Raw genomic sequence first — 27,095 nt, forward strand, 5'->3', positions numbered from 1 at the left:
TTTTGAAGGTCATGTTTAAATTCAAAATTTAATTAGGAAGAATTGTCAGGGTTTTAGTAGTTATTTGGCAAGTCTCTAAATGGAGTTAAGATGATTGAATGAAAAGCAAATGTCATTTAATAGTTTGCTTTTGTACTGAAAAAATGACTTTAAGATTTGTTTGTGGCTGGGCTTTTTTCATAACCAGGTCAATTTGCTTAGGACATAAATAGTTTTCAGAAAGCAAACTTGAAGTTTCAGGGTCAGGTGACCAGACTTCTATTTCAAAAGTGACAAACCGAGTCTTTAGTTTTGGCACCTGTCGATATAAACACATGTGAAAGATTGCTTTTCAGATAATTATCTTGAAGATCCTTAATTTTCTTTATGTATTGAAGATATGCTGAAATGTATTTTGACTGAGATATGAAAGCCAGGGAGAGCTGGAAGAGGTTGTCATGCTGTTAAATTTATATTTTGAAGGTAATTGCAGAATAAATGCAGCATCAGAATAAATGCCAAGGTATCCATTTCCCTGACCTTTCTAGTCTGAAGTGCATTCTGTTGATGTTACAATGATCAATGTCTTACTTTCACTGTGGATGTTTGATGTAGGTGGGAAATGGTTTCTCTTCAGAGTAGTCTTGAAATTAAAAAGAGGAGACTTCTATACAAGACACAAGACCATGACAAAGGAAAAGAGATGGGTAGGAAAGAGTAATCCTAGTCCTGCCATAAGGCAGTTGCAGAATGTTTGCCCTGTAATTCCTCTCAGAATGCTGAGTTCCTCATACAGTAAATATACAAAAAGCACTGGAATATCTTCTAGGTGTTAAGAAAACAATACATTTGTTTTTCTTTCATAGTACTTTAACATTGGCTAATTAAGTCTCAAAGATCATTATCAATTTTCCCAACTGAAAGAAAGAGTAATGAGTTTGTAGTATAAGTTTATTGGCATTTTATATGGTCATCTTGAACCGAATTATAAATGGCAATTTTTCAGTAACGTTGGCACTGTTTTCAAGTCAACACAGGTAAAGTGCATTCACAATTGCAAAAAGTATATTGTAACAGTGCAGTATCAAGCATCAAATAGGTATTCAAACAGCATTACCTTGAAAGTGAAAAAGATAATTCCTTGCTAGAAAGGGAGTGATTTTTCCTGTCTCTTTGTAGCTCCAGAGCCTTTTTGTGACTCATCTTGTACCTATTTCCCCATTTCTTCATCTTCACTTCATTTGTTCTTCTAATAACTCCATTTCTTGTATCTCCCATCTCAAGAAACACATTTACTGTCTGGTTCTCCCTTGTGTTCATCTGTTCTTATTGTGAAATAATATTTATCATGGCTGAGGGTAATTTAAATCGCAAAATATGTTCTTTCTTCATATTAGATTTAAAAAAAAAGTTATTTCCATCCTGAAATAAACTATGATATTTATATATTAGAATACATGTAGTCTCTTTGGTCTACTCGGTGCAGAGGGGAAGGTTGGTGTAAGAGGTTTGTTTTTCGTATTTCCAATTGAAATCTGCTAGTGTGTACCCTTCCTTATGCAACACTGATTTAAACAAAGTCTTTTTTTTCTGGTTTTGGTTTTTTTTTTCTTTTTTCTTCCAGTTAGCTGTAGGTCAGTGTGTTACACTAATGTAATGCTTTTATCTTGGACCATACATGCATCTTGTGAGCCTGTACTACATGGTATATTTCTGTGTAGTTAAAGGTTTGAAAGAGCCTACAAAGTTAGTAGTCTTGTTTCAAGTACAACAATCATTGTAAAGTCTTGCAATATCTTTTTTTTTCCCAAATGTATTGAGTTTTTTTCCTTTTTTAATCTTGGCAATATTAACACAGCATCTATTTCATAGGCAACAAGTTGTTCTTACTTCAGCTTTACAGAGGATATTCACTGAATCTTGTGAATAACTGAGTACATTTTCACAAGGTACCTGCAGTTTGTATCTCGGATTCTTCTTTGCATTTTTCTATAATTTTTCCATTTGTAAAGCACATACTGTAAGAGCGTTTATGAGTTTTACATCTGATGTCACACAGCTGAACCTCCCAGTCCAAATAGTTTTATCTTTTTTCTAGAATATTAGAATTGGTTTGTTTTGAGGGTAGTCTTGATTTGGGTCTGAAAGCCTGTTTCTTTTATTAGCACTAATCCTTCTACTGTGAGATAAATGTGGATGGATACAATTGTGTAATATAATGATGATACCTTCTGTTGCTTGCTTGCTTGCTTTCCTTTTTCCTGTTGCTGAGCAGCAGGAAGCAAGCTAGCTGGCTCTTGTGCGGACTTTCTTGTGTCCTGCCTACTCGAGCAGTTTTCTCTGCCGGTTCTCTGAATTTAAGGGAAAGTTCTACTGATGCCAGCCATGTTGCATCTATTTTCTGTAGAAAACTGTTGTGAACTTTTCACCGCTCTCCATTTACTAGCATAGCGCACTGCTCTGTTCCTGTAATCAGACAGAGCAGGCAGTGTCCAGAAATGGCTTCCTAACATGTACTTTGCTGTGAACAGAAAAGCTGAACAGTAAACAGGATTTCTTATTTTGGTAGAAGTAATGTTATTTACTTTGGCTGATGAAAGCTGGAGATTCTTGTCTTGAATATAAGAACATTTTTTTGACAATGATAAGTGAAAAGCTAAGCTTTGTCCTTGGGTCAGTGTTGTTCCTTACATGTACTAATGCTGTCTCTTTAGGACAGCTTTTGAAATTGTGGAGCTTTGCATGTGCCTTATGCTGATGTTAGCTATTCTTTCATTAGAGCCTTCTGTTTCTAAAACATTTTTGGATATTGAATGAATTACAGTTTTTTGCAATTAGGTATGTGAAAGACAGACACAGACGTCATTTTGTGGATATGTTTTAGACTAAGTTTGCACTCTGGTGTAGTGCAGCTTTTGCTTTGGTGTCCATTTTTATCATTGCATCTAATCTTCCTGGTTTGAACTAATTCTTGGTTCATTACTAAAGCACTCCCCCCTCCTCCCCCATCGAGGAACTATGTTACTTTCTGATAATTTCTGAAGAGTATGTGTGAGATATAATAATGTAAAAGTACATAAAAAGATTTCTGCCCCTTTTCTTATGAAGTCGAAGCTAAGCTTTGGACGCTTCTCTGGCTGGGCTGTAGAAAAAATATTTTGTCAGCAATTCATTGAAAATTTGGAGCTGTACTTCAGCTCTCACTGAAGTACATACCACTAGGATTGCTTAAACGAATTTACATAGCCGCGGTATTTGCAACAGAGCCAGTACTCTGTTGTAAAGATTTGGGTCCCTTGCGCCACAGCTAACAAAGTGCACAGCAACCATTTTTAAGTGGCTGTTACAGCATTATATGGCTGAGCCAAAATACAAACTATTCTTCTTCCAGGAGGTTATGCTCGCTGTTGGACTCACAAATTACTGAAATTAAGATGTTCTTACTTTTAAAGTTAAAAATATTACTTAATTCTTGCCTACCTTCTTGTCTCTCAGTTGGAGCATCCGGTTTCATATTACACTGAATAAAAAGTGAATGCCATGTGTGTTTATTCCTCTTGGCTGGGCTTTCCTGCTGTCAAATGCTGCTTTTAGGTATTGAAAATCTTTCTTTGAATAGCCAGGCGAGTTTTGGTTATAGGCAAAACTTTTATTTACTATTTTATTCCCTTTTATTGTGCACTGAAATTTATAACTTAATGTTCCTCTAAGCTAGTATCCAATGAGTTCCACAAATAAACACTTACGATGCTCAAGTTATTTTTGCAGTTGCTGCCGTGAACCATTAGGACAGAGAGAGGACATCCAGGACAAATATTTGGATTTAAGGCCATTGGCTGAACTGTAGTCTCTCCCGTGGGGTACTCACTACTCCATTCAGCTAGCACATGTTGGATTTTCTGCTCTTCACCCATCACAGGAGGGCAAGCACATCTTTCAAATATTTTTTTGGTGAATTTGCAATTCCTCCTCTGTTCATGATCCCACATTCATGTTTAGAGTCCAGTTTTCCATCTTCAAGCTGGAAAAGTCCTTAGGGAAAGTTCAGGAGGAACCTCTTTCCAAGTGTGATGCCTTTGGCTTCTCCCTCCAGTCTTGCAGCAGTTCTATAGGGAGAAGGCTTTGTCAGAGAAAATCTGAGATTACGCTGAGCAGTTCCTCAGAGCTCCTTTTTTAGAAGTAGCTGTTGGTAGCAGACCTTTTGCAATTGCTCTTCTGTCTGCCATAAACCCCTCTCCCAGTTAAAGAGAGTGGAGGAAGTGTCTTTAAAGGCAGGAGAGGCAGGATGTAGCTTTCTGGAATTTTCCTGTCACGTTTCCCTACTTCTCGAATCACAAGATGTTTGGTGGAAGACAAGGATCTCCTGTCAGGGAAGAGGGAATGTCTGAACTGTTGGCTATACTTCCTGAGAGGGGTAGGTTATGGGAGATAAGGCCTCAGTTTAGCAACTTCTGAATCTAATCAGGGATGGAAAGCCAAGCCATCCACTTTCTAAGCCATTTTTGAAATGGAGAGCTGTTTTGCAGATCAGCATAGTGAGATTTTGAGACTATTATAAGCACTGATGCATTTGTAAAATGTGTTTGTAGATTGACAGCATAACAAAAATTGCCTCAGAACTTGGAAGAAAGAGAGGTAACAGTGCTGTGATGCACACCTAAGTGTGTCTTCATGAGTGATACACTTTTTATTAAGTATTTTCTGTGGTGTGCTATGAGCGAAGAAATAGTCAATAAATTTAAGAAGGAAGTCAGTTCTATAAGGAGTGCCCTGGTCAAATTTTGTATTCTATCCTTGTATGATCAGACCTGTTTATCCAGACCAGATGGCCTGAAGGCTCATTTCATTAAGCTTGTGGTTACTTGTAAGCATCATAAATGCTTCTATCTCAGAAATCTGTGAAGTTGCAGAATGTAATTCACACATTTAATAAATATTCTCTTGATTTAAGAGCTGATACCTCCTCCTCTTTCTCTTTTAGAAGCTTGATCCTCTAAACAGCTCCAAATTTTTTTTAATGTTGCTACCTTTGCCATCTTTAATACTAGATGCTGAATGGTATTTTAAAATAGTGTTGATTAACATATATTAGACAATGCATTTTTAAACTGCCTCTAAACTTCTAGTCAACACAGCTCCTGAACTTGTTTCAGGCTAGCAATCCTGTAATCTTGAGTACTAGGAGCTCTTCCGAGGTTGCTGCTGCTGGTCTGACTCCCAAGAGCAGTGATCTGAGGAGGCAGATTGTGTATCTCCAACTGAGGTTCTTCAAAACATTGCCTGACTGGCTGTATACCTCTTTGTTTTGTAGCTTTTGGCTAAAATCTTAGAGCAAGAAGAAACTGGAAGTTTTCAGGACTGAAAGCTGTTGAAACTTACCTGTCTTGTCCTGAATGTTTGGATCTGTAGTTGGGCTTGTGAAGGTTGCCCAGAGCTTGCTGCTCTCAGAAAGTTTCAAGGAGTGTGATGTTACAGAATATACTTCAAAGCCTATGTCTTTGCAAAGACACTGGCTCTGCAGAAACAAGTTAGTTTCCTTTCTTTGGTTTGATTTATGGCATACGCTAATTAAATGATCCTATCTCCTTGATGGTTCTTTGCTGTGCAGTTGTCTTCTGGAAAACGTGTTGTTCTTTGCCACATGCAGCTACTATCTAAGCTATTAGCTCAAGAATTAATGCCCTCTAACTTTGGTGAAAAACTTCCATGCTGCTGCAGCGTGGTGCATGAGTGACCGTTCCTGTCCTATCTTTAGTACTGAGACTTTGTCCTTTAATCCAGGCTCCTCCTTTCAGGGGATGGTTATGATCTGTTGGTTCCAGCTTGCCCTGCTCATGGTCACAGTTGTGGGATTAGCATTCCCTCTCAAGTACTCCTTGCACATGGAAAGCTCTTAAAACTCTTAACTTCAGCTCTGTTGCTTCCAGCCTCTTGTGATCTTTTTTTATTTCTTTTAGTATTACTTAGTTCCTTTCTATCTGTTTCCTAAGAGCAGATCTGTCTCAAACTGTGATCAGTCTTTCTGCATTATGCATGTTTTGGTTCTGCGTTTTCCACCCCTATGTTCCATCTTCTGTTTTTGTTCAAAGAGATGAGCATGGTTTTCAAGCCCTTGTGAGAAAATAATTTATTTTCTCTGTATCTTCCATCTTTCCAATATACCTCTGTAATAGTATGATGATTTTAATTCTTCTGAAGTGTTGACATACTAAGTTGAACATACCTTAAACGTGTAAGCAAATATACTTACTCTGTAACCTAATACTCTTTTTCCAGTGCTGCTTTCTTTCAACAGCTGCTGCCTACCAAAGGGTGCTATCTGGGAATTGGACATATCCTTCCTTTAGGAAACAAAGCTGAAATACACTGTTCAGTAACTGAAATGTATTTCCTACTCACTCTGATTCTTTGTGATTACTACCAAGGTCTGAAGAATCCTCTGTGATTTGTCAGTTCTAAAGGAAGAAGAAAGCACAAGCAGTATCCTGTCATATGTGCAGTATGCTGAAAAGGCTTGCCAAGCACTGCCATTTTTTCTTTTTTTTTTTTTTCCCTTTTCCTTCTTTCCAATAAAATCTTCTTAAAACATGCAGAGGGCTATGCCTCAGGCTCTGCAAAATTGTGGAGCCTTTAAAAAGTCATTCCTCTGTGTTTCCCCACACATCCACTCCCTTTCAGGTTTGCATTAATCAACAGCAGAAAAGTGTGTCACACAGTTTAGAAGCTACTGTACTTAGAAGAGAAACCAGCACAGAATGCCACATGAGATCTATTTTAGAATATTTAACCTGCAAACATAAGTGTTTTGTAAAGTAATTAGGAAAAAGTAGTACAAAATTACATCATAATTTATCCTAACCGAGACCAATGTGTATTCTAAAAGTTGTTTATTTTAGAAATACTTCGGTGGTTCCATTAGAGATGAGAGTATAGCTTGTGTCATCAGTTTTTCCAAGTGTGTGCATGGGACAGTGTAGCTACTATGGAAAGAAAAAACAGGTTGTATTTTTGATTCCTGAAGAGCAAGGAACAAAAATCCTCCATTTTAAAATAAGAGGCGTAATATGCCTTTTGGCTTCCAGAAAAATGATATTAAGAGTGTGGTCAGCTGTTTGGCATTGGAAGTAAGATTTTCTGAACATCCACTTTCTCTTTTTGAAACCACAGCTCAATGATGACTGTAAAGATTAGGATGTGGGGCTCCCCCTCCCCATTTTTTGCCTTTGGTTATTTTGCCCTGGCTTATGGAAAGAAGTGTGGACAGAAACTAGTGCTCCTGTGGCAAGGAGTCTCGCCCCTGGGCACAGATTTAAAGGCAAAGATGGAACTCCTCAGTAGAGCGCTTGTTGCTTAATTGGTATGCATGTAGTGCAGAAACCAGAAAATGGTACCGTTTTTTTTTTTTTTCCCTTCATTTTGGGCAGGCAACTCTGTCTCTTCTCTCTGACAGTTTAGGGTGTCCCCCGCCCCCTTATTCTACTCTCCAGAAAGTAATTCTTATTTTTAATTCCAGGAAAGTTGGAGTTATGTTGCAGGTTCCAAGTTCAACTGTGGTTTTAAATAGTACTGACAATTGGAAAAGTTTCCTTAATTGTAGAGATCTGAGTAGCTTCTACTTTCTATTTGCAGTAGCAGTGTATTGACACAGGTTTTCTCAGTCTTTCAAAGCCCAGTCTCACACATTTATTTATCTTGTCACCTTTTTCTTCTTGTATGTTTTGTGGAGGAGGGGGAGCAGGAAGTGATTGTATTGCTAATCATCTTCCAGTTTTTTCTTGGTAGCTCTTCAGAAAAAAATTATTCCAACTTTGCATATAAGTGAAAATAAATCTATTTTTAGCGCCTTTCAGATGTAGCTAGCAAATTGAATGAGAGTGTCTTCTGAATCAGAGAAATATTACAGGTAATCTGAACTCAGTCTTCTAGACCTGCGAGTTGACTTGGTGGACAGTATTGTGGCCTGTAAGGAGGATGCATTCATTATGGGTAATGCCTTTTGAAGATGGAAGGATGTTCACCATTGTGCTTGATTCAGCTCAAGAGAGGAGTATTGTGGTGCTTGATACTTGGGGTTGAGCCTTAAATATGGAAATGTGTTTCCTTATTCCTCTTTTGAGCGAGAAGTGCTGGTGTTTGAGTGGGATGAATTATCTCGTTTCTAGAGGTTTTTGTGACAGCACGTGTGTTCCATTTGTTATTAAATAGATGTATGCTTGTAATTGTTTTTTAAATAGTTTCGATAGGGTGCTTATTCTTGTGCAAGGACAAAAAATACTTCTGCTTCTAAAATATGTTCTGGCCCCAAACAGTTCCTCATGAGGCATACTGGTTTTTTTAGCATCTAAAAAGGCTGGTGATATGGCTTTCAAAGGTTAGCTGTCTAAATTGTCGTCTTTTTTTCTTCAAAATTTGGATGATTTGTTACATTTGTTTTTTAAACTACAGTAAAAATAGCTATTTAATTCTTGCTAAATATTTTGGATAGAGTGGCATTATTGTAGGATGATGAAAAATGCCTTTGGTTTTGATATGTGAAGAGAAGTTTGCTGATCAAATAGAGAATCACCATGTCTTTTTTTCTTCTTTATTCTAAAACATTTGTGGGGGTTTTCTTCCTCATTTTCTGAGACCGAGGACACTGTTCTCTAAACTTGATAATGGGATCAAATCAACTTAATATGGAGCATGACATTTGATGATAAAGTTGATTGCTTACACCCGGCTTTGATTGGAGCAAGCTTAGTGGTCATTTGGAATATACTGAGTGCAAATGTAGCTTATACCATTTCATTTTGTCTGCTTCTCAAGTTCAATTTGGTACAATGCAGCCCTTGTGCTATTGTACAGTCTTTGAACTGAACATCTCTTGTATTTATCTACTATGTAAGCACTTGATTTTTTTTAGGATTTTAGCCAAACAATTTTTAAAAAGTCAAGAAAATTGGCATATTTAACACTGTTCATTTGTTACTGTGTTACGCTTGCATAACAACTTTAATTTTCACCATTTCCTTCACTAAATTACAGTGGTCCTCAGTTTATTCCAGTGGTTCTGCTGTTGGCCCCCAAAGAGACTTTAAATCTCCTACGAAAGTGTTTTGTGTGCATCTGAAATGCCATATTCAGTCAGTAACCCAAAACTGAATGTCTTTTTTTTATTTCAGAGTTGTGGATGGTCTTACTTTTCCTCCTCTTCTCCCCTGCCCCAAATGAAAAACAGGAGAGCTGAGGACTAAAGATACTAGATTTAATTTGCTGTATCCTTGCTTAACTACCACCAAAATTTCTGGGCGTGGTAGCAAGAGTTGAAAGTGCTTTATTCCAGTACTAATTCTGTTATTTCTTGGTGATGCTCTTGTAAAATATGCTAGTGCTCTACTCTTTATGATACAGTAATGCAAGAAGTGGATAAGGTAAAAGAGAAACCTAAATATAGAAGCAGAAGCTTCTGAGGTGTTACATCATGTCATGAAATTAAAAGGGTAAGAAGCATATACAGAAGTCTATGCTCCTTTATGAGCAGAAACTTTATTCTGAAATACTACAAGCTCCTCAAGCAATAGAGGTCTAGTCCACAGTATGTAGGACCTAACCCCTCTAGTCCACAAAGACGTGCGTGAATCTACACAAGAGTGTAGACCCAAGTAACAACTAAAATACAGGTCTTCCGCTTTGCCGTAGTAATCACTAATGTGCACCCAGTAGCATTAGATCTCTTGTGATAATTATTGATCGCTTTTTAACTACAAGGCAAATAGTCAAGATTTCGTCAAAGTAATGTTAATCATGAAAATTAAGATTTACAGTCATAGTCCCAACTGCAAAATTGAAAAATCGGGCTTCAGATTGTCTCCTTAAATGCTCTTTTACATAATTCATTGTCAGCTGAAATTTGTACATTATGAGGCTAAGTTCTGTTCTGCACAACTCCGATTATTATGCTTTTTTCTTTTGCAGCTCCAGATAAAAGCCTTTGTTTGTACAAAAATCCTTAAAAAATGAAGTCAGTTGTTACCGTTCTAAAGGTTTAACTGTGGATGGCTCGTACACTGTGAATTGTTGGTTCAGGAACTGTAGAAGTGTTCTCCTTGACTGCGCTGCTGATGGCTTGATTCAGTTATTATGGCTGAGTCTGCGCTGCTCAGTTGGAATATGTTTGTGCTGTTGACTTTGGGGAAGTCTGTAGGCTCAAATTTGTGTTAAGAAACTCATGAATCAATGCTACACTTCACAGAATGCTAATTTTAAGTTGATGATTCCCTATGCCTATACTATTTTTTTTCCTTGAATGTGTGTACAAATATCGGTAAAAAAAACCCAGCACAAAATAGCTTTTCTTCTCCCTCCCCCTCTTAAAAACATCTAGTTTACAGTAACTGAACCAGATGCTGGCTAAGTCCACAGTTACCATTAGAAATATAATAGCTATTAATCTTTTGGACCTGTTGTTCTCCTATTTCCCCAACTGTCCTTGAGTATTTGTCAAAAAAATACTTTGTTACAGCTGGAAGGCTTCTGTGTGATCTTCCTGTTAGCTATGTAGTGGATTACAGATACACAAAATAAAAGGCTGTCAGCAAAGTGAAAAGTAGGGAGGAGGTGGAGGGAATGCTGAAATCGCTTGGTTTTCATATTACTGTAGCACTTCTTTCTCAGTAGCTTCATCAGCTCAAGGATGCTCTGAGATTTGACCTGTAATTATTTTACATTTAGCAGATAGACACGCTGCTTTAAAAATGCATAGTTTAGTTTGCATATACCTATGCAGCATATATAACATTGTCAGTATTCCTAGGAATGTAATTCAAAGATAAAAATATTTTTACGTACTTTGTTTTTTCCCATAATGCTGAGAGTACATGTCTGGGTTTAAATTAAATGACTAGCGTCTGCTATTGACTGCTGTGAATGGTGCTTGGGAAAGTGATCGGTGTAAATACTGGCATTAGCACAAGGGTAGACTGACCATACCTACCTGCCTCATAGAGCAAGGAGTTAGATTTGGTTATCAGCTTAGGTTCCTATTACACAAGGAGGGCTTTTTTTGTAAGTTGAGAACAGTATTTTGCTGCCTTGCATCTGACAAAGAAGTTTCAATTTGCTTTGATGCTTTGTTAGAATTTTCTGAAAAGAGGAATTATTTGGGCACTTTTTTGACTGTTTGGTGGGCTTAAAAACAGTGTTGTGATGAGTAGCATAATAGTTTTCAAGCTTAAACTTTGGCTTTTTGCTGAGATGCATAAACAATTGGATGAGTGTTTTATTATTTGAATTGTGGTGTGCCTTTTGTATAACTGGCAGAAGACTCTAACCAGCTTTCCTTCAAGCATTTGAGTAAAAGTGTGCTGAATTGATGGGAAATGGCCATTGCTGTATTAGGAACAATACTGCAGAACAATGCACAATTATTTTGTGACCATTTGTATCTTAGCAAATAGGACCAGAAGCATGTCATATGGTCATATACAAGTAAAAATAAGCAGCACCATTTGGAGTAAATGTAGGTGCTGTTTTTGTAGCACCAGTAACACTTTTTTTTTTTCTTTAGGTTCTTGATTGTTACAGACCATTTGCTGAAATGTCCAGAGTTGGTAAAAGCCCTCTATGCCAAACTGAGCAATCAAGAAAGGTAACCCCAAAAACCAGTGTGGCTTTTAGTATTTAGCATTCCATATAGAGTATCCTGTTCACATGATTGAAAAACTGTGTGGTTTCATAGTTGGCACAAAATCTCTAAATGCATGTTTCTATGTCAGTAATGGTTTTAAATTGGTTGGTTAACATTACAGCTTAGCCACAACTGGCAGTGATTTATGTAGGGTTGCAGAATCCAGGTTGGCGCCATTACTTGGTAAAGAAATACTTAAAAAAAAAAAAAAAGACAAGATTTCATGCCTGTGTCTTGATTTCGTAAGAGCACCACACCCTGCAGTGTTTTACAGCTGTATTTGAAATGTCCTCAGCAGTTCATACTCCTGTTGTAATTACAAGAAATTAAAAGCAAGCTTTACTGAAGTTGGAAATGTATCTAATACTGGTTAGCAGAACCTAAAAAACATAGATGTGCAGATGCCCATGATTACTTAATCCTTCAGTATTTCTACTACTGAAAGTACAAAATGCTTCAACAAACCTTCACCTTGAAAGAAACTGGCTAGTTTTGCTTCAAGCATTTGAGTAAATGTGTGCTGAATTGATGTGAAATGGCCATTGCTATAATTGGGAAAATGTTAGTTTACAATTGCTTTAATAAAGAATTAGGGAAGATAAATTATTTTGTTAGAATAATCAACTTTGGGAAAATCCTGTACTATAATTCTACAGCTCCTCCAACTGCTTGAAGATCTTGTGATCCGGTTTATGTATTCAACATGGCTACTTTGTTCTCCATTCGCCCAGGGAAACTGCAAGTTCCCCCTATAGTTTCTGCAGATGAAAGACGAAGCAGTAAACAAAGCAGTCCCTTAATGTGTTTTTTTTTCCCTGTTTTTTTTTTCCCTGTTTTTTTTTTCCCTGTTTTTTTTTTCCCTGTTTTTTTTTTCCCTGTTTTTTTTTTCCCTGTTTTTTTTTTTGCTGTCACTAAAGCCACAGTGTTATTACAAATGGGGGTACAGACGCTGATCAGAGATTATAAAGAAACAAAAGGGATGGCAGGCAAAGAAAGAGTATATGAGAGGTTGAGAACCATAGGTAAAGTATCATTAATGTATAGGTATTGGATGGAAAACAAGGGATGGGAATGATAAGGAGGGAAATACTGTCATTTTCCTTTATTCAGGCTGACCAAATGGGAACGAATATGAGCTGTGTGCTTACTGTGCCTGGAGGTAGGGGCTCCTTAGCCAGTTAGCAGGAAAGGCTGTTTTAAGTGAATGAGGTAGATTTAATTCTTTTGGGGGATGTCATGAATGGCAGTTTGTTTGTATGTTTTTGTAACCCCCTTGAGGACAGCCAGGACTGGGTTAGGTTGTTCAATTGTACTTAAAGCAATAGATGTAATCAGTTTCTAGAAAAGTCTCAGCTGGGTTTGTTGCATGTGCTGTGCTACAGACAGTGATCAGCTACCTCGACTGAAAGGCTTTTGGTGTAGGCATCATATGGATGATCACATGCAGGTTGGTTAGTCATAGCATATTCCCTAAATTTATTATCAATCCCAAGAGTTCTGCAAATCAAGTAAACTCAATTAAGTTTTTAAAAAACATAATCACAGTACAGTTTATTATGAATTTGATACTGCTTAATTTACTGTCAAACATATGGAAGTAAGTGGTATAGAAATAGTCCTTTTGCATCTGAGCTACAAAGAAAACCCTGCCGTGGCATCTTCCTATATAATGTTAGCATATTTAAGAATGCATTCTTTTGAGATATATGAGGAGACAAATCCAATTCAGATAAAAACATTTTGACTGTCATTAACTGGAGAAAAAAGTAACCGTATAAACCAAAGCATAGGGAATTCATTGTTTCAAAACGAGACAAGGAGCCTTTACCGCAAGAGTTGCCGCATTGGGTGTCCAATAAGGCTGACTAAGTCATATAAGCGAAGAGAGGACAGATGTGGTATTGAGGTGTCTGGGGAAAGCAGCTTGAGTTCATGAATATATGGTAACTCTCAGTTACAGTATTCTCTATCATGCACATTAAATACACTTACTTTAAATGTATTTACTGAAACGAAATTAACTATGCTGAGGAAGTTTGCGAATACATACGTTAGTGGTGACTCTTAAAGTTGGCAGTTGCCTTAGATAACCAAAGTATATGCAGTTGCATAACCGCAGTTATTTGCACTATTCACAGTATTCGCACTATTCAAAGTATTTCCTGTAATTGAAATCTAGTGCATTTGTGATACGGTGGCCATGGTGTATGCCATGAAGTAGTTCTTGTTGTAGAAGTGGATCTGGAATCTGAATTCTCAATTAAAAGACAAATTCCTGACTTCTGGACAACTTTCTGTTCCATTTCCAAACAAATTTAAGCACTTTGGTGTTGCACGTCTGAGTTTGCAAATGGCCTGAAATAAATACTGTGATAATACGATCAGCTTTTTTTAATGGTATTCTGGCTTTGAAAAGTGTATGATGATGTGACAATGCCTGCTGTTTTTCTGCAAGTGATTATTGCAGAAACATATGGCTACCGTATTGAGCCAAAAGATTGTAGATTCTTGAATTCTTTGCCAGATTTGAGATTTCTCTGCGCGCATGTGCAAGTATGTGGCAGAAGTATTTAGAAAAAGCTTGCTTTGCTTTAATCCAAGTTAGCCTTGAGCATGGACAATGTAAATTAATGCCTTGATAGTCTTCATTACATTGTAAAATCTTCAAAATGAGTACATCTGTGTTGTCCCTTTTAAGAAGGGGTATTGCTTTAATTAACAGCAACAAAAATGCAACTGAATAGCAAGTGAATAGCTTCAGGTGTTTTTAAGATGCTTAACTACTTGCATCTTTAGTTTTGATTTTTGTGTTATTTCATGTGAAGTGTTCTCGGTGAATGATGTAGCCGTTGATCGAATTACCAGCAGAGAAATGGGCACTCAAGTAGTGTAAGCGGCACCGTTTCTTGCTTATGTTCAGCTACAGGGCTGCTAATGTCAATGTTGTGGTGGGTTTTTGTTCTTGGTAACGCTCACAGATACAGAATAGCTGAAGGTAGCATTGGATTATAGTCCTTCACAAATTTATCAATTTTCATTTAATAGGATGCTCACAGGTATTGTTCGAAGATGAAAGAATTGGAAAATTTTGAGGAAGGACCTGGTTTGTCTCATAGAACCATTGCTGTCAGTGAAGTGTTTAAGGAAAGAGAGGTCCCAGTTGCAGAGACAGACTGTCCCAAGTGTCTGGCACTTGCTAAGAGGTTATAAACCAAGCATGCTTGATACAAAAATTGTTTGGCAATAATAAAATTGATAGAATTTACAATACTCTTTTTAGACAGGCTTAGCAGGACTTCACTTTAATTTGCAATAATGAGCATCCAGATCTAAATTGTACTTTAATGCTATGGTTTATTTGCAGACTATAGGAGACAGCAATGTGTTTTACTGATGACTGCGAATACTTTAGAGTAGTTGTTCAAAGTTCTTGCCAATTTGGTCAGCTTCAGGAAGAACTGGTTTAAATTTGGCTAGGGGGGAAAAAAAGCAAAAGATTGACAAAAAGTCTTCCGAAGTGGTGCCTAAAGAAAAGGAAGATGACTCGGCATAGTCATTTCCAAATAAAAATATAGTCATAAATATAATATTATATTTTAGATATTGAACTGAGTGTTGCAAAAATTCACGATGAGACATGCTAAAACTGGTTGTCATATCTGTTGTACTTAGCTATAGGCAAACAAGTAGGAACAAACTCTGTGATCTGAATGGCTAAACAGTTGTGAGGTCGTTTAAAAGAAATGAGCAAATTGCATTGTGTGGGAGACCTAACTTGGAAAAATTTGGGTGAGTCTTGGAAGAGAACTGAGAGAAACAATAGAAGAAAGGAATGTAAGGGAACTTGCACCAGAACAAAAAGCGTTGCTCTCAGGAAATTGTTGGCTGAATGGCAAGACTTGCTTGAAATTCAGAGGAAAGATGGGCATGTCCTGAATGACTATGCCTGGAAGAAAACGCAGGAAAACAGTTTTGACATGAATGCCTAAAGAGAACAGAAAACTTTAAAAGAAATTACATACAGCTGGTGTTTTAATGTCAGTCCTATTTCCCTGAAAGGATTATGGTTGTCTAAAAGGGCACCCAATTATATTGCAAGAGGAAGAGTAATGTAAAAAATTCCCCTATTGGCAATAATTTCATCTCACTAATACAGTTTCTGCAAGTATGCGGTGACCCTCCAACTCCTTTACAGAAGGATTCCTTGTTGTTGTTAAATATGTATTATTTGGACTATTGGTGCAACAATAGCTGACTGGAATTCTGTTTCGCAGGAGATAGTATTTTATTGGAATAATTCCTGTAATCATAAAGTCTGTGAGCAGCCTGTTTTCTTAGCTGAGCATATGCTTGAAAGGCTCTAAACTTGTTAAAAACTGGCATGTAAAATCAAGCCCTGTCTTGGGGATGAATGACGTGTCTGTGCACTTAACTTGATTTTTGTATAGTATGCCAAATCTGAAAGCCTTCGTTCAGTTAGGGATGTTGGGTAACTGGACTCTGGTAGTGTAGATGGGCAAGCGTGTGGTACCCAGCTGTAACCTGTGAACAAACAGAATGACTGTTCTGTGTTGGTGCTCTGTCACATACGTAAGCAAAGCCTGTGAGAGAGGTTACCAGTGCTTGACAGCCTTCTGTCTGGAGTCCACCCTTTCCCAAATGTGTTGAGCGCATTTCTGTGCTACCGTGTTGAAAAAGCTTTTTGTCCTCATTCAGATAATTGTTTAATGCAGCTGTATTAATGACATTGAGGGTTGAGTTTAGCAAGAACTGAGTAGCTGTTACGTGATTAATAGGGGTGGGTTCTTGGAGGTTAATAAAGCAGTGACCGTGCTTTTTCCACAGAAAAAGACATTTCTCTTCCCCTTGTGACAACCTGCTTGGTAAATTTAAAAAAAAAGAAAAAGCATTTGAACTATTCCACATTTAAATGTCAGTCCTTCTATCTGAATTGCAAATATTTTAGTGAAAGAAAACCTTGAGCCTGCTCTTGAATTCATTCAATAAATAGCGCTCTTTCAGGTTGAGAGAATTACAGTGGGACTTCACTAACCCATGTGCTCGTCTGCGCTGGAGTTGAACAGGGAAGCTGTAGGAGGGCCTCTGCCATGTTAAAGTCCTGCTTCCACAAAATGCTCCCAGTTTGCCCTAACAACATGAAGGGATATCGGAAATAAAACGACATTAAAGCTGTTAAAATAAATGACCCAAGTACATTTTATAGAGCAGCTTCGTTATGTATCCACTTACTTGCTGGTTTAATACACTGAATAACTCTTACTGGGTATATGCATAATTAACTTGGATTTACTGTAGTCTATCTAATGGCAATTATAAAACAGCTGTAAAGACCCGAGTGTGCATATCAATCTTTATTTCCCCTGTTTCTGCCCAGAATTGATTTGGGGTTGGGGAGGAGAATTAGTGAAGGACTGCATGCAAAGTGAGGGCCATGAAAAGCTGGTATTTTCAAACGGAAGCTGTCAAATAGTCTGTGTTTATTTTGCTGAACTTAACAACAGCTTTTAAGAGCTGTTTTGGTGGAAATTTTAGACATACGGAATATGCAGTCACAGTAATGTTATGTTAGGACATAAGAAATTAGAAATTGAAATAGACTTGAGAAAAATATTGACTTGACTGTCTGGCCAGGTTGTATTAATTGAATGATGAATTAAATTAATGGTGTGCAGAAATAAACCAGTGAACAGGAACTGATTGCCAGTGTTCATAAGACTTATAATTTTTAAAAATCAGCTCTGTTACTAGCATGCTGATTGTTTTTATCACTTTTTAACAACTGTATCTGCTTATTCTACTGATAATTCTGTATGGCTTAGTGAATTTGATTAACAAGTTGTTTTCTGATTCTAGAGTTACTTTGTTAGAGCTGATAATGGCGAAAGTAAGTGAGAAGAACCCAGTTACCAGTGAAGAAATGAATGTGTTCATGAGACATGCTGACTTCCTTGCAGGCTGTTTCCAAGAGAAATGTGAAGCTGTGCTCAAGTTAACTTCTGCAGCAGATGCAGAAGATGAGGTATGACTGATAAAAAACATTACAGTACTAGAATTGGAAGTGGTGAATCTTCATTGCCACTGTTACCCAAGTGGCACTTGTGTACATTTCCAGTTTACTTCATATTGGAAAAGCAGTGACAGAGTTCACAGGAGAATCAATAAGACAGCAGCCCAATTTTGCTTTTAATTTGAGAATGACAAAGAATACGGTACCTTGAGGTAGAAATACATTTCTACCACATTTTAAAATTTTGAGATCTTTAACAAATGTTGAAATTTTCACGTTTGGATGTTTTATTATGCTCTTACTAAGGATCACTTCTATAATTTATTTGGGTTGTGAATTATATTTTATTCAAATATGAATCAAAACTTAAAATATTTATTTTATTTATAGGTGGGAAGCAGCATGTCTTCCCCCCCCCCCCTTAAAATTGGGGTAAAAATGGAGTAAATGCTTTTTTTTTTCTAGCAGTACTAAAGTAAGTAAATCTTGTTGTTTGGGTTTTTTTTTTTAAACTTAAATAACTGATGATAACTTGATAATTAATACATCGTTAAAGTCCCAAATACTAGTTCTTTGAAAATGCATTTGGCTACTTGTAAGACAGGTGTTCCTGATCTGTTTGGGACCTGGAACATCAAGTTCTGATCATGGAGAGCTGTGGTATGTATGTGGTTGGCTCAGGGCAGGGGAGCTGTCTGAAATACATAGTGATCCTCCATGCAAGCGAGGGCTTTTGTTACTGACTCTTCCCCATTTCCCAATGATTTGGGGCTCTCTGGTGGACCTTGCATGGCTCTGACAAGGCGGCACTCCTGGGGCCTGCTAGCATCCACAGCATCAAGTTGCAGAGTTTGCTGGGCTTAGCGGCAGACGGCTCCTGTCTCCTGAGCACCCAGACACTTGCCCCAACTCCAGTCCACTTGGAAGAAATCTGTTATTGCTTCAGACTTAATGAACTGGTTCTGTTGAGGATGGCCACAATGAAGTCCCTTTGCAAGCTAAATAGGAAGGCTTTTATGGATCACAGATGGTTTGTGGGTTGCACTTTGAGGACCTCTGATGCAGAGCTGAGTCCTGCATGGCCTTATTTTGTTTCCTCCTTATGAAGTACACAAGAGTTGCTGGCTACTTGCCACACCATATAGTGCAGTAAGGGGATTTAGGCCATCTAAGGGGTAGAGGTCTTTTTAAATAATCTGGTGTTCTGTTTTTCTTCTTACTTTCAACAAGCTGCTTGAAGATCTAACACCACCTTTGGGAATACAGAAAGCAACTTTCACTATAACTTGCAGTGACCTTATTTGTGCTGTGTTAGGTCGTCGTATTGTGAGCAGGTAGTGCCAGGTCATATTGGTCTCAGTTCTTGATCCCTCTCATATAGATAACGTTTTCATGTTTTCAGCTGATTTGGGGGCAAGGTTTTTTTGTTTGTTTGTGGTTTTTTTAGACAGCTAGCCAGAAACCTAAAAGCTGAGAAATCTAATATGTTTTACACAAACATAGAATTAGTTGATCACTGATTCTCATTGACTAATCATGCTTCGTTTCAGAACTGTAATCAACGTATTTTCTTAATATCTTAAAAGGATCTTTTAAAGAAAGTCACATCTAGCTTCTGTCTTGCCAAGTGACCACAGTGGTATGTTGAAATTGTGTATATATGTGTAGTTGGAAGCATTTTATTGTTAAAACAAAATTAACCTGTAATAGTTTTATTTGTAAAACTCTTGAGAACAGCTGTCATAACTAATTTACTATCAAAGTGAAAAAATACTGATCTTTAAATGCTTTTATATGATAATGTTACACAGTGTTGTACTTGCCGATTTTTTTGTTTGTTTAAATGGGCACAAGAATTTTAAATGTATGTTGAGAGGTGTTATGTAAAGATATTAAAAATCACTTTATGAGGAGGTGATGGTTGGATGCATTAAAAAAAAAAAAACAACCGCACAGCAATCTCTTCTTATCTGTCCAAGAAGCACAGCTTTCCCCCCGCCCCCAACTGCTTAGTCTAAGTTACATTAGAAAACTTAATTGACTACTTCTGGAAAAGGTATCAGCTTGGCAGTAGGAGGACATATACTAAGACAATTCCATCTTCCCCCCAGCCCCCCCCATTGCTCTTCACCCCCCCTTTCTCTTTTTTTCTTTTTTTTTTTTTTAATCCTGTGTGGTTACTTTCCAAGTATTCTGTGGTTTCAGTTCTTGGAAAAAAGCATTTGTTTGCGCCTAGCAGAAGGAGGTCTCTGTCCAACTTGAAGGTGCTGGGACAGCTGTATTGAGAATATTACTATATAACTTGCCCTGCTCAACACTGGCTTTTTATCCTTCTCTCACATAAACATGATGTATGATAAGTTGAATATCACTATTTGGTGGGAAATGTGTATCATTTAATGCGCACAAAATGTAAGTCAAAATAGCTGAATAAATGGAGAGCAATGTCAAGAATAGTTTTTAAGTGTGTGTATATGCATATTGTGTACGTACATTTATTTGTAATTATGCTTGCCATGGCAAAAGAGAAATTCCCGCTTAAATTCATAAAGCTGTTTCTTTTCTTACTAGAAATAATCAGAAATTGCACCAATTTCTCCTTGATTGTATAAATATTTTAGTTTTTGTGTAAAAGTTGTACTTAACTGAAAAAAATGCAATTGTGCATGTAGAGTCTGTCATTAAAAATGCTTTAGGCAACATCTGTGATATTAAACTAAACTCTGCCTGGACTTTTCTGTGGCCCTGAAGCCAAGTGCCTTGGTCAGGCTATGTCTGTACTAGTAATCTGTCTTAGCCTCCAAAACTGGGAGGCCACATTTGAAAACTGCCTTTTGGGAGCAGTTCTGACTCCTAAAATGTTGTCTGGGTGTCCCATCCACTGTTTAATTTATTATATGTAGACACTGCCTTTTTTTCCTAGGGAACCTCAGGTCTTGTAGCTTCCATCTCAAACCAATGAAAAGCTAATCATATGCTTCTGCAGTGCTTAAACCAATGTTTAAAATAGCTTTTCCATTATAAGCCTGACTTCAACATCAGTTTGCTCTCACTAACTTTCAACTATACTTGCAAAATAAAGCCCTTCCCTGGATTTTAAGTTCTTATTTAATCTCTTTATAAGGAACATCTTTTCTGAGTCTCTCTTGAAATATGTTTACTTTAAAACTTAAATTATTTCCTTATTTACTTTTCAGATTATGTCTACATCAAGATGGCTGTCAGATTTCAAAATATTTTGGGGTTTGAACAGCATCTTGTTGCTGAACTTAAAAAGGAAGTGATCTGCTTTATTGCCTTTCTTTTGTATAGGTGGAGGGCAAAAAAAAAAAAATTGGAAAGTTGGGGCAGGGGGAACCTAACCAGAGATGTTGAAACAGTTTTTTGAAAGTATCAAGTTTCAAATATAGATAAGAATTTGGGGGTTCTTTTGTGCTTTTTAAAAAATCTGTTCCTCTTCTCAGATCTAGATGGATCGGTTGCTGAACTGAGCCAAATGCTGGGATAAGAGAAAGGGAGAGGTGGTAGTATAAAACCCTGGGAAGAAATATGTAGAGGGCAGTGAAGAAAGGCATTTAAAAAAAGGGGGGGGGGGGAAGGATAAGGCTAAGGCTGAGAAAGGAAAAGCCACACCTCATAGTATCCGTGCTACAGAGCTTGCATTATGTACATGGGTAATGGGCAGCATAGGCAGCAAGGGCCGTTGTACCTTACTGGTGTGATTTGTAGTTGCCTATTGATACTTGTTTGCTTTACAGTTGTAAAGCATGTAGCCTTTTCTTGTGCAAGTGTTAAGTGTATGAGCCGAAGAGGCTTTTCGTTAAGCTACTGTCTTGTAACAATGCAAAATGGCTTAAAAATTATAAATACCTGCTTAGTGTCTGTGAAATACAGTTGGGGTATTCTTGCTTTATAACAGGACAATGGCCAACGTATTCAGAGGCCGTTTTTGTGCTGTTGAAAGCAATTTAGTGAATAACTTAGGGCAAGACCTGCACCTTCCTACACCTGTGTGAGGAAAAAGTGAAAATACAGCTTTAGGACCTGGACCTTATACTGATTTGTTGTCTTCCAGGAGCATAGGAAGGAGAAAACAATAGACATAATCGTAGTACTTAATTACTGAACACTATTGTTGATGAGTTCAATTATGTTATATTGATTATATGGATTCAAAAATATTATACTGTTGGTAAGTAACCGTCTCTTCATCCTGGAGCAGACAAGGCAGGAATAGTTACTGTGACCTGTGTCTGAGCCTTTTCAAGGCTACTTGCATTTTATGTACCATACCTTGTGTGGGATCATCTTGCAGTCACAGTCTGGTTCTTGAGCAATATGTGGTGTTCCAAATTATGCCATACACTCTTAAGGTAGTTTCTGTCAGTGCTGGATTGCCATTATAAGCACGCATCAACATAGACTGTGAGAAAAAATAGTTCTCTGGCTGAATAAATAATATGCAAATAAAATTGTGTGTCTCATACCTAACCAAAATGCTGCATCTATGATCCCAATCCTATTTACCCAAGAATAATGTAAATTCTCGCAGCCAAAGTTCATTTGACCACAGAACTTTACAGAATTCCTGCGGATAACAAATTGGTGTCTTGCAGGCGGTGTTTGTGTCTTTAAAGTGGGACACTCCTACTGAATAAACTCAAAGAAAACATTTATACAGAAATAATTTTCTCAGCTAGTAATTTTCTGCATTTCTGCTTTTGGAAGCTACTGTGTTTTTGTTAAAATTTTATCCCTTATGGCTCTGTTTTGGTTTCTCCATGATTTTTCAGGGCACATATAACACTGTTTGACTGTAGAAAATAAATTATTGCAGTGTAATACATTATTGTTATTGTAGAAAGATGTCCTCATTTTATATAAATTTATTCTTGGCAGTTTAGAAGACCTGCAAAGAACCTGAGGTGCTGAGAGTTCCTGTCCTCTGTTTAGATTGTCAGTTTTATGTTCTTATGGTATCCTTCATAAGCCATTTTCAGAAATGTTATTTTCATTTACAGGAAGCACTGGTTACAATTCGTCTTCTTGATGTTCTTTGTGAAATGACATCAAACAATGGACAGCTAGAACATCTACAGGCTTTGCCTGGTTTGCTTGAAACAGCCATAGGTGAGTGAAAAGCCACAAGGTTTATTAACTGTTGGCTTGCTCCAAATCATGTTGCTCTGTGAATGAAAACATGTTTTCCACAACTGGTGGTAATTATGATTCTGACCTTTTAATAAAATAAATAGGAGATTGAGTTAATCTACATTTTCAAATATTTGATTTGTTCCTGGAATTTTTCTGCTTCTCTACTTGCTCTGGCTCCTATTACCCAACAGAGCCTTGATTCAACTGTCAGCAATGCGCTATTTATACAGTAAGAGTTGTGCAAGGGACAGCTGCTTCCTATGTTCTTCCACTGGCTGAATGCATGTGGAAGAATTTCCTCAAGAAGTAGAAAAAGGACTTTTCCATGCCTGTTCCCTTCTGTTTCCCAAATTCCTGAAAACTGAAACTAAACACAGTTTGAATGTTCTTAACCAAATTCAGTGACTTTTAAAGGTCAGTTTGAAAGAAGCTTTCTGCTGCTGATAAACAAGCAGTAAAGGGCTGTACACAAAGAAAATTAAGCCGGGATGGTCCAGAGAGACCCCCATATACTCGGGAAGGAAGGAGGAGGAAGTATACATATACTGACCTGTGCCTTCCTAAATCTTAGCACTTTCTGAGACTGATGTATGCCACCGTTTTCTGAGAAAATTGTAAAAGTTTATGGATTTTAAAGAGAAATATGTAGTATTTTGGCTAAAAAAAAAAAAAAAAAAAAGGCTGAAACAGCTGTTAACTATGACTATTTTGATATGTTTGGAGGGTCCTTGCTGTAAAAAACCAAAATACAAAAAACAACAAAAAACCCCCAACCAAACCGCTAGTTTTGATGACAGGTTCATAGTTTTATTGCTTACAGTAAGATGACTTAACAACAAAATCTATTTTGTGTGTGTTTTGAGGAAACTCAAAGTTATGCATTGTATCATCTGAATGCTTGTATAAGTCTTTGAACTTCAATGAGAATTTCAAGGAGCTGCAGATCAGTTAAGTTTAGCAGCTTATAGGCCAGTCCTCCTTCCCCTAGCTGTGCGCAGACCGACTTTTCTCCCCAGCTGTCTCAAGGCTAATGAAACACGGGTGCAGGCTAGAACATTGCTACCGTGTGTGTCCTATGTATTTCCCACATGCCCTTAGCCAACAGGAATTTATCAACTCATATAGTTTCTCTCTAAGACTACCTTTTGGCTACAAGGCTCCTTTAATCCTGGATTAGCAAAAAGGGCGAAAAACTGTATTGATGTGTTATATCACCTTCAGTATTTAGTTCTGAAGACCAGAAGAATAAGGGTAGATAGTGCAAAAGATTTTCATCTAATAGGTCTTTTGATGAAGCAGTTCTTCTCTTCAGTTTATATCATGAGGTATTTGCTATTGGAAATTACTAAAAGATTGATTAAAAGATCTGAAAAATATTGGAATGATCTTTTAAGTATCAATTAAGGAGTGTGTTTTGCTATTTTCAGTAATTGTTGGGTTAAGTTAGATAGTAATAGTGCGGTGTTAATAATATCTTTAGCACTGTTAACAGCTTGATTGCACAGTGTTTGGGGAATATCACCAGGGAGGTAAATGGTCTTTTGGATTGAGGGACCTTTTGGAAGAGTTGCTCTTTGGGATAATGAGAGAGCGGCAGACTGAGGTGCCCTTTAGTTGAGAGCATGGGCAACATCCCGGGAGCAGTTGCTCTGTTGTGTTGATATGCAGTGTTTGAGAGGAGCACTGTTCTCTCTGGGTTGGCATCATGCATGGAAGGTGGCTGCTTTTCTTCCACCTTTTCCTGTACCTCTCTTTCCAGGTAGGTGCGTTGATCATTGCATTTTTGTCTGCACTGTAATCAAATTTGAAGAGTTTTATTTACTTTTTCTGTGGGTCTTCTGTTTTGTTTTATTTTTTGTTTTTAATCCTTTTATTCAGGGGTCCCTCTTAAGGGCAGGCAGAAGGTTTGGGAAGACTGTGGAATTCCCTTTTAAGTGTTTGCGTGTGGGGAAAATACTAAGACTGTAAGGCAAGGAAGCACACAAAGTGAATGCCATGAGAAGGATGTGAGAGACTGCCGATTTTTATGAATTTACAAAAGCAAACAAATTTCTATGAAAGAAGATTGTGTTAAAAGCTATTTTATGATGACATTTTTTAGGGGCAATCAGGAGATTGATTGGTTTTTCCTAGTTCAAAATACGAACAAATGTAGGTGGTAGCTCTCGTACGGGAGGCCTCTAGGCCCTATTATAGTTTCATAATTAAAAAAACCTACCAAAAATGTAGTTACCTCTTTATCAGCACAGAGATTTTTTTTCTTCTCCTGTATCAGCCATCTGGGAGTGAAACTGTAATGCGAGGACCTATGAAGTTTCTTCACATTTAAATCCAGGAAATCTAATGCCCATTCCACTATGGATGTTGTCACATCGGGAGCAGAAGGAGCATAGGGCTTAATTACTGCCCTGTGCTATAGCCTAGTTTTGCTATGTCTTTATTGTTTCAATGTAAGTTGCATGAAGCATCTTGGGGACAATAGCATGCTAGGCCACTTATTAGTATTGCAGGTCACTTAGAGGAGAAATACTTAATTTTTAAATATAGGCACAGCCTTTAGTGAATTGGCTTCTCAGCTGTATGGGCTCTGAGGTGTTCACATGATTTCAACTTTTCTTCTGGGTGTGGTCTCTTTGTGGAACGTTGTTTTCACAGATTTTAGTTTCCATTCTCCCTGATTTCTCTCTGGAGCATTGTAGAAAGAATCCTAATTGCTGTAAACTAGCATTTACCATACAGGAACATCAGTATTTCTCAGTTGACAAGATTTGTGAAGATCACAGAATCACAGATCACAGAATCATGTAGGTTGGAAAAGACCTTTAAGATCATCGAGTCGAACCGTAAACCTAACACTGCCAAGTCCACCACTATACCCTGTCCCTAAGCACCTCATCCAAACGTCTTTTAAATACCTCCAGGGATGGTGACTCAACCACTTCCCTGGGCAGCCTCTTCTGATGCTTGACAACCCTTTCAGTGAAGTAAAATTTCCTAATATCCAGTCTAAACCTCCCCGGCGCAACTTGAGGCCATTTCCTCTCATCCTATCACTTGTTACCTGGGAGAAGAGACCGACCCCCACCTCTCTACAACCTCCTTTCAGGTAGTTGTAGAGAGTGATAAGGTCTCCCCTCAGCCTCCTTTTCTCCAGGCTAAACAACCCCAGTTCCCTCAGCTGCTCCTCATCAGACTTGTGCTCTAGACCCTTCACCAGCTTCGTTGCCCTTCTCTGGACACGCTCCAGCACCTCAATGTCTTGTAGTGAGGGGCACAAAACTGAACACAGCACTGGAGGTGCGGCCTCACCAGTGCCGAGTACAAGGGCACGATCACTTCCCTAGTCCTGCTGGCCACACTATTTCTGATACAAGCCAGGATGCTATTGGCTTTCTTGGCCACCTGGGCACACTGCTGGCTCATATTCAGGTGGCTGTCAACCAGCACTCCCAGGTCCTTTTCTGCCAGGCAGCTTTCCAGCCACTCTTCCCCAAGCCTGTAGCATTGCATGGGGTTGTTGTGGCAAGATGTGTCAAGGTGCTAGCTGTACTCGAAATCTTTTCTCAATAATACAGAGCTAGGAACAGACTGGAGAATAGAGAGAAAAAAAGAATTCTGTGATTAGTATGTGTTGCTGTGACAAGTTTGAAGTAAAGGAAGTTTTCTAAAAACATGGTTTTTAGAAATATATTTACAGTGCCAGAATCATCAACAGCCTGCAAATTCTGACTTTTCAAGTAGAGACCAATAGCACCAGCCTTCAGACTTCCCGTCTGAACTATGTAAGTGTGTAAAAAGGATGCAAAAATACCTTCTGACCTTGGGACGGCCTTTTATGGTTATACTAGCATGAATTAAGAAATAAAACTTTTGAAGCTGTTTTGACATATTGCTGAATATCTGAAATTATGTTGATTTACTTTGAACCTAACAATTAGTAGTAAAGCTCTGTGCAAAGTGATACTAATTTTCGTGTGGTAATTAATTAAAATATTCCTTGTTTTCTCTAGATACCCTGAGATTAACTCATCTTACTGGGAAACAGGCTGTAAATATTTTCACTGCCACACATGCTATGACAGGGCAGGAAGAAATTTCACACCCAGCTGTGGGTTTTAAATCTCATCTCATTCGTTTGATTGGGAATTTGTGTTACAAAAATAAGGAAAACCAAGACAAGGTAAGTTTATACATTTTTCTGGCAGAACTCTGACATGTGAACAGATGTGTATGCCTGACCATGACTTTACTGATGCAAATATATTG

At 37.8% G+C, this 27,095-nt stretch overlaps 1 protein-coding gene across 4 annotated transcripts in view; it reads left to right on the plus strand.

Moving 5' to 3' along the window:
* ATXN10 (ataxin 10) overlaps positions 1-27,095 on the plus strand; it is a 107,915-nt gene that overhangs the window by 31,203 nt on the left and 49,617 nt on the right. For 3 of the 4 annotated variants that reach the window (XM_072876341.1, XM_072876352.1, XM_072876319.1), the window contains 4 exons: positions 11,528-11,608; positions 17,522-17,687; positions 22,697-22,805; positions 26,840-27,009. In XM_072876341.1, the coding sequence (XP_072732442.1) occupies positions 11,528-11,608; positions 17,522-17,687; positions 22,697-22,805; positions 26,840-27,009 (526 nt within the window). The remainder of the gene's footprint in view (positions 1-11,527; positions 11,609-17,521; positions 17,688-22,696; positions 22,806-26,839; positions 27,010-27,095) is intronic. The other variant, XM_072876330.1, reaches the window with a different exon arrangement.

This window comes from Ciconia boyciana, chromosome 1, assembly GCF_034638445.1.
Source record: "Ciconia boyciana chromosome 1, ASM3463844v1, whole genome shotgun sequence".
Taxonomy (NCBI): domain Eukaryota; kingdom Metazoa; phylum Chordata; class Aves; order Ciconiiformes; family Ciconiidae; genus Ciconia; species Ciconia boyciana.